Below are 8,644 nucleotides of genomic sequence, written 5' to 3'. Positions count from 1 at the left end.
AACCCCGCCCTGCAGACCTGCTCCCTGTCTGGGTTGCACCCCTGGCTCCAGGAGGTGGCCATAGCAGGCCCTTTGTCACCAGCAGGCCAAGCACTCACTCAGTGCAGGAAACCTCCCTTGGCCCATGAGAGCAGATGTGGCAGAGTATTCCCATGGCGTTGTACAAATTTACTTGGATTTTTTTGAGCCTGCCTCTTCAGCTCGGCAGCACCGCTTGCTCTTGCCCTCATCCATACCCAGAGAGATTGTGCAGACTTCCAGTGTGTGAAAGCAGAAACTATAACTGTTTTGAAAAAAAACCCACAAAACTGAGGTGAGGCAGCAAAAAGTCAGCTGCGCTGAATTTACCCAAGAAACTGTGTTTTTGTAGAAGTGTGAGCGAAGGGCTGAAGAGCCAGCGGAGGACCCAGCAGCCAGAGCAGAGGCAGCTGCTGGGTTTGGTGGCAGCATCCTCTGCCAGAGAGAAGACACTCCCCAAGCCCCCAGGGAGGCCCCTTTTCTCCCCATCCCACAGCCACTTCCCTCAGGCTCAGGTCTCAGGCCCTTCCTTTTGAAGAAGTGGTTTCACTGTGGGCAGTGACGTGCACCCTTAAGGCAACCACCTGCTGGGCTTGGTTTCACTGCAGGGCTGGGCCCGGAGGGCATCGCCTGCCATGGCAGCCGCCTGGTCCCTCGGCTGCCCCGGGAGCCTGGTGCAGCGAGCAGGTAAGGCCTCCTCGTGCTGCTCCCGGGGCTGGCCCCGGAGGGCTTGCCCTGCCATGGCAGCCGCCTGGTCCCTCGGCTGCCCCGGGAGCCTGGTGCAGCGAGCAGGTAAGGCCTCCTCGTGCTGCTCCTCAGACCCTCTCCTCTCCCTTTCCCAGACTCTCGCTGCATCCCTTCACATCTTGCCTTTCTTTCTCCTTTGATTTGTTCTCCATTAATTTTGTCGCATCTTTTATTTTCTGCCCCACCATCTCTCTTTTGGGGATGCTCTTCTCCCTCCCATCACTCTAGTCTCTCCCAGCCCAGCCTGGCTTTTGCTCTCACTGTACCTGGTGCATTTCATACTCTAGGCAAAAAGTATTTAAATGTACTGATTTTTTCGCTTTATTTTTTTTTTCCTGATGCAAATGTGTTTCCTGGTGTTAATGCTACCTTGACCCGATCACTATAAACAATGTTTCTTCGATTTCCCAGGTAAATAATCTGTGAATCGGATACCTTGGGAGAGTGAAGTATAAAGATGCATCTGTATCTTACCAAGCATTGTTGTTGTTGTTTTCAATGATCTAAATAGAAGAAGGTGTGATAAGAGTGTTTAGAAAGTGCCCTTCTTTTGTTAGAGATAAGAATTTGGGATTTTAAAGCTTGATTTCCTCTGCTACATTTAAATGTTAAGAGAAAATGAAATAACATTTGCTTCCATATCAAATGCCTGAAACATTTCTCTCTAGCTCTGAAGTGAATGGCCTGCTCCTATCAAACATGATCTTGCTGATTCAGAATCCAGGACTGAAATAAAGAGAGCTTGTGTTTTGTCCTAATTGACAAAGTTCTGATGCATGCCTGGGAAAGTTATTTAACAAGCTGTGGTCCATTTTCAGCTCCATATACAGGGATAATAATATTTACTTCAAAGAGCAATTGTTAGATATTATTCATTCATGGTTGAAAGTCTACGTGAGGTATTTGAAGAGAAGGTGGAGTCAAAATGAAAATGAGTATTTTATGATCTACTGCTTTGCATGACTGCTGATACTACCACTAAGCAAACCCTGTCAAAGAGGGATTTCTGAGTTTTCTTCTTGACTGAGCTTTGCTAGTCTTGCAGGCTTCATTGCAAAGTAAATAAAAAGTTATTAGTGTGTGGGATGTGATGGTGCCCAGAGGTCCCTGCAGGAGATAGACTTCAGCACAACTATGAGACAGTTCTGCAGTGAGAGAGCAAAAGGTAGAGGAGCCCCAAGGTGTTACTTTCCTCCAGGAAAGGAGGACTACTGTTCTTTCTGTTGAGATATTATTTAGTCAAGGCGAGGCAGTGTTACTTCTTGTGAGGTTAACTGATATGGGGGAAAAAAGCTAATGCTTTTGGATGGACAAAGTGGCTAGGATTTGAAGGATCAGAGGCATATCTGGCAGCAGAAATCCTGAGAACTGCTAGCTCCATACATCTCTCTGGCAGATCACTCTTTAAAAGCAATTTTGATGTAAAAAATACTAAGCATTTAATGAATTATGTGTAATTTCTTAAAAATGCCTGTGTTCCCTTGAAGAATCTATCTGTTGTCTAGAAATAAGACCTAATAATAAATAAGTCATGCAGACACACAGACAGTATCCGTGTGATGAACCAGAACCATCAGAAACTGCAACACTTAAACAGCAAAGAGAAGCCAAACTACAATAATCCCTAGAGGAGCATCTCCACAGTGTCTGTAGACTTGAGGCACCAGGTCTGTCTTTAAATTATAATAAAAAATTACATAAGGAATATTATTTATGTTATTTACTGGATATAAGTGCTCCCCAGCAGCAAGCAATGTAATCCCAAGAACTTTAGAAAACAATATATACAATACAACATATATAAAAATGTGTCTATATACATTAAAAGCACTATTCCAGTTCCTCATCTTCTTAACTTTCTGGTCATCCTAAGCAAGAGCTTGTGGTTAAAAAGAACATTAGCTAGCATAAAACTAGACTGGCTCTGGTGGATGAGGTGGGAGGGTGGATAGGGACTGGGAACTGAGGCAGTAGTGTAGTTTCATGTTTTACAAATTGGAGAATTTTGTGACAAATGGATTACTTTCGGTGACCTTTCTCATCAGGAAAAGTTTTCCATTAACAGCCACTCTTGTTCCTTTATTTTTGTTGCACACACAGTTTCAGGGTACCTGGGAGAAGTGAAGCTATAAGATGCTGACTGAGATCTCCCTGTAGATGGCAAATGAAATCTGATATGCACAAGGACTGCAGATTCAGGTCCTAACAAGATCTGGGTTAGATTTTGATGTGTCAGATTGCACAAAAACTATAGGACAATACAATTGAAAAACCCCTCATGGCACATGCAGGTATCCATTGTATTCTCATGGTGGAGACCCAGGAAATATGACAACACACTTCTCCTTCTTAAGGAGAACCCTAGAAATGCTTGGGACTCATCTGTCTGCAGGATCTGTCTATCTCCCAGCAATACACCAGTTTCTCTCTGACAAACCAGCTGACAAACATTCCAGAGCAAGTTCAGGCACTGAGCTCTGTCACTGACAGGAAGGTGAAATCAATGAGCACTCCAGGGGAAATCAAGTTTGATCCTGGCAATAGTCTCTTTCCCGAAACATGCAAAAACCTGGACGCAAGCCAGCTATGAATGCTGGATCAGCCCAGTACACGGCCTTCTTACTCAGGGAAACTGTTGTGCCCAGCAGAACATATTTTCATGGTCATCCATCACCATGTCTATCATGGATCAGAAGACAATGTATCACTTCTGAAGGAAAGATTTCTGAAGGTGAAAGGATGGACTGTGCAGGAAAAGGGTTATTTTTCAATGGAAGTAAATGCAACTTCATGAAGTTCAACAAGGCCAAGTGCAAGGTCCTGCACCTGGGTCGGCACAACCCCAGGCACAAATACAGGCTGGGGGAAGAATGGCTGGAGAGCAGTCCTGAGAAAAAGGACTTGGGGGTGGTAGTTGATGAGGAGCTCAACATGAGCCACCAGTGTGTGCTGGAGCCCAGAGAGCAACTGCATCCTGGGCTGCATCAAAAGAAGTGCGGCCAGCAGGGCAGGGAGGTGATTCTGCCCCTCTGCTCTGCTCTGGTGAGACCCCACCTGAAATACTGTGTACAGCTCTGGAGCCCTCAGCACAGGAAAGACACGGAGCCATTGGAGAGGATACAGAGAAGGGCCACCAAGATGATCAGAGGGCTGGAGCACCTCTGCTATGAAGACAGGCTGAGAGAGTTGGGGCTGTTCAGCCTGGAGAAGAGAAGGCTCCAGGGAGACCTTATAGCACCTTCCAGTAACTGAAGGGGTTACAGGAAAGCTGGGGAGGGGCTTTTCATCAGAGATGATAGTGATGGACAAGGGGCAAAGGTTTTAAACTGAGAGAGGGGAGATTTAGGTTAGACATTAGGAAGAAGTTTTTCACCATTAAGGCCATAAGGTGCTGGAACACGTTGCCTAGAGGTTGTGGAAGCCCCCTGGAGGTGCTCAAGGCCAGACTGGATGAGGCTTTGTGCAGCCTGGTCTAGTGTGAGGTGTCCCTGCTCATGGCAGGGAGGTTAGAACCTTTAAGGTCCCTTCCAACCTTAACGATTCTATGATTCTATGGTTTTCTGTGAAAGCTGTGAAAGGCAAGAATGAAAAAGTCCATCAAACAGCAGTCGGTATGAAATTGGAGACTGAAATATTTAGAGTGGAGTGGATGACCAATGAAGGCAGAAAGCAATTTCATTTTTTTATAGTAACACTAGAAAAGAACAAGGGCTGTTTAATTCCAGTGATCACACACTTTAAAAGGAAGATGGGGACCACAAATCCAGTCCAGAGCCAACAAGCAGCAGCATTGCTCAAATGTGCAAGAAGACCTTATTTCCCATATGGCTTAATCCTATTGCTTTTAATAGGATTATAATTATAATCCTGTAATAATTATAATGATTATTATAATATTTATAATAATTATTATTTTTACCATTATTATTATTTAAATCCTAGAATTATAGAATGGTTTGGGTTGGAAGGGACCTGAAAGATTGCCTAGATACAACCACTCAGCATGGGCAAGGACAGCTTCCCCTAGACCAGGTTGCTCAGAGCCCTGTCCAATCTGGCCTTGAACAATTCCAGGGAGAGGGCATCCACAACTTCCCGGGACAACCTGTGCCAGTGTCTCACCGCCCTCATAGTGAAGAGTTTCTTCCTAATTTTTAACCTAAATCTACCCTCTTCCAGTTTAAAGCCATTGAAATTGGAAGAGAGTAGAAGATGCTACAGGACTCTAAACTCAAACGTGACACAAAATGCTTCCTTAAGGGATCTGCAGCCCTTCAAACGCAGATAACACCCAAAAAATTTCTAGTGTGTTTGACGGATAGATTCTTCTTTTCTCCTCTGTACTTCATGAGAAAAAAGATTTTCACAAAGCTAGACAGATAACTGGATAAACATTGTGTGCCTATTTCTCATCCTAAGGAAGCAACAACTCTCTAATTTTTCTAGGTGTTTCCTTAAAACTGCTGAAAAACCTGGACAAGATAAACAGACAGAAAAGCTAGCTTATCATCTGGATGTTTAGCTCTGTTACTGTTGAAAAAGTAGGACATTATTTACTCCTTTCTTTGTAGTCTAGGTTTAATTGTGTAGATAAGATTTCTAATGGGTGAGGTGTAAGATCTGGTTTGACAAGTGTTTTGTTGTTACCATGTGCTCTTTAAGGAGTGTGTTGGGTTCTACATTTGTACAACTGCTTGGGAATTGCAGTTGTTTCTTAACCCTAACTTCATAATGATACAAATAAGAACAACTAGGGTTTTTTTGTTTATTTTTACTAAACTTGGTACCAAATATGAACTACCATTTTTATCAGCTATCCTGGATTCATTTTTATCTTTTGATGTTTTGTAACAAAACCATTCTCTCCCATTCTCCCTCTTTCTGTCCATCCTTCCTCCATATGCAATTCAGACTTTCTGTGTTCCTTCCTCATCCCATTTTCCAGGAAAGGAAGGACAATATACTATGGTCCGTAGTGGAAACTTGTTTTAATTTAAAAGGGAAGTTTTACAATACCAAGGTGACAAGTAGTATCATTCTGTTATCTGCCATCTTCTGTTTTCATTTCTTTTCTGGCCAGATCCTTTTTTCTCATTGTTCATGAGGTGCCACGAATCTTGCACCTTTACCTTTAGGTACTTACATTTCAGTAGCCCTTGCCTGCAAGAAGTTACTCCGTTTAATTAATTAATTCCACTAGTGTCAGTAGAAGTGCTAGACTGTATCAGATAAAGAGACTGGAATACTTTAACACAGAGCAGTTTAAAAAAAAAGTAAACATACTAATGTCATTAGATGAGATATACCTGTTTGCTTTGCTTCAGGCTTGTCTATACAGCTTTTTAATGGCACAAGTGTGTCATCCCCATGAGCAAACATCCTCAAGAGGACAGTCAAGAACAAGGACATCCCAATGCCACTTTCTGATTAGTGAGAGACTTCTGTGGTGGTATCACACCAATGCTTCTTTACCCACAGAATTATCCATTTGTTCACAGAAGAATTGAGATGGTGAAAGATTTCTGGAGGTCATCTGATCCGAAGAGTCCTGGTCCTGCCCAGGACCTTGTCCAGATGGCTTCTTAGTATCTCTGAGGATGGAGATCACAGCCATTCGAAGCAATCTGTGCCAATGCTTGGTCACCTACCTGGTGAAAAAGTTTGTGCCTGTTTCTTCTGGTTCTGCCATTGGGCACCACTGAAAAGCACCTGGCTTCAGCTTCTTTGGACTCTCCCTTCAGATATTTATAAACAATGTTAAGATCTCCCTAAGCCTTCCTTTCTCCAGACTGAACTGTGCCCTCTCTCAACCTTTCCTCACAGGAGAAATGTTCTCGTCCCTCAGTCATTTTTGTGCCAGTTCATTGGTCTTTCTGCATTATGTCCATATCCCTCTTGTACTGAGGAGCCCAGGACTGGACACAGCACTCCAGGTATGGCCTCACCAGTGCTGAGAAGAGGGGAAGGACCTCAACCTGCTGGCAATACTCCTAATGCAGCCAGGGTACCATTGTTCACCATACCTAGTGGGGCAGAAAGATCTGGGTGATGTGGGAGTCCTCTCTCTCCTGAGAAGGCAGAAGATGCGGACAAGAAGCAGAAGAGGAACCAGCCACAATGCAGGCTCTTCCTCAGAAAGAGAAGTTGCCATGATAACTGAGGTTTACTGCCTTTTCGGCCACTTTTCAGCCACTTCCCAAAATAGAGGTCCCCTCAGCAGCCGCAGTTATTCTTTGTAAAATGTATTGCAAGTGGCTGGAATGGCACAAGTTGGGATTTCAGTGAGCTCCCTGTGAGCACCAACCTGAGCAGAGAAGTCACCGTGGAATCAATGTCCACAGGACCTGTGGAAGGGCAAACATTCATTCAACTAATCCTGTGCAAAGCAGACAAAATTAATAATAACATGCAAAATAACAGCTCTGCTGTTTGAGCAGTGCCTTTATCTCTGACTTACAGGGAAGACAGATGGAAAGTTATCTTAGTGAAGTGAAAGGCAGATAAGGGTTTGAATGCAACCCTGCAGTCATTCCTCACCCAAGCCCAGGTAAACAAAGACCAGAAAAGGCAGGACAGAGAGATAAAACGAAGCTTGCTTCAGCCTTCAGCATTTGCTTTGTGCTAAGGAGGTTTTATTTTCTTGATATTTTTTTTTCAGATAAAAACCATGAATTACTGGCATAGGCTGTGAATTCAAAAAGGTGGTTTCAAAGCAAATCTATAAATTAAGGAGCAACATGGTGCTTGGGCCAGGCTGAATTTAACAAAGAAGGCTGCAAAAGCTAGAGGGTTTGGGCTGCTCATAAATATACACAATCCCTCACTAACAGCAACTTATTCCTGAAGGGACAGCAAGTCTGATGTTCTCAGGTGTAGAATTAGAAAGTCTGAAAAATTACAGAAATCCAAACTGGATTGTTATGTGTCCTGGCTTTATTGAATGCTGAAATCACGATAAGAATCACAGATCATGACTTGGCTATTAGTCTGCAATAATGTTAATGGCAAAAACAGTCAATAAAGTTGGATATGTGGTAGTGAAGTTATGTAATAAGCATGTGAAGAATACGACTGCACTTCATTCCATCGTTTGGTTATTTTTACTTCATAAAGCACTGACCCAAATGTGTCTGTAAGGAATGGGTGAAAAGGAGGAGTAGCTCTGCTGACTCCCAGCTGCCTGTTCTGTTGGACAAGGTTTTGTTTGATTCTCTGACAGGGGAGAGTAAAGTGCATGATCAGTGTTACTCCTGATTTGAAATCTTCAGCCATCTCAATTATTCTGTCTTAAAATCTCTATGCAGTTTATAAGGTGGCTGCAATGAGCCATAGGCAGGGCTGCTGACTGTTCTCTGAGAAGAAAGGTACTCACATTGAAAGGCATAATTTTATCCAAAAGATGAAGTTTGCTGAAATCTCTGCAAAAAATACGTTAGAACTTAACAGGACAGAGAGCAAACACTTCAGAATGCTGGCCAAGTAAATAGATATACCAAAAAAATAAAAATAAATAAAAATAAAAAAAAATAAATTAAAATGTGGACTAGTAAGTTCCTTGCAGCTGTTTTCATCCGATGCCTGAAAACGGAGGGTTGAGGAAAAGATGAGAAACATGGAAAAACAGAGAAACTTAATTTGTGGACAAAGTCTTTCCTGCTGCACGTGGCAAACTGTTGGAATAGACAGGTCTTGGCACTGATGTTCCTGGGGCAGATTGAGCAAACTTCTTCCTGCCCCGCGGGGCGGTGCGGGGCCGCGCGGGTCTGTGCGGGGCTGTGCGGAGCTATGAGGGCCGTGCGGAGCGGTGCGGAGCGGTGCGGAGCGGTGCGGGGCCGTGCGGGGCGGTGCGCAGTGGTGCGGGCCTTGCGGGCTGGGCCGT

General features: G+C 43.8%; 1 protein-coding gene across 1 annotated transcript in view; it reads left to right on the top strand.

The window, feature by feature from the left end:
- Positions 1–653: 653 nt before the first annotated feature.
- The window catches only part of FLT3 (fms-related tyrosine kinase 3), a 41,542-nt gene continuing 33,551 nt past the window's right edge, over positions 654–8,644 (top strand). Inside the window, exon 1 of the mRNA XM_010005652.1 lies at positions 654–705. Coding sequence (XP_010003954.1) covers positions 654–705 — 52 coding nt within the window. The remainder of the gene's footprint in view (positions 706–8,644) is intronic.

This window comes from Chaetura pelagica, unplaced genomic scaffold, assembly GCF_000747805.2.
Source record: "Chaetura pelagica isolate M959 unplaced genomic scaffold, ChaPel_1.0 scaffold269, whole genome shotgun sequence".
In the NCBI taxonomy this organism is placed as follows: Eukaryota; Metazoa; Chordata; class Aves; order Apodiformes; family Apodidae; genus Chaetura; species Chaetura pelagica.
The sequence above is the reverse complement of the archived record's forward strand: the minus strand, read 5'-3'. Positions and strand labels throughout refer to the sequence as shown.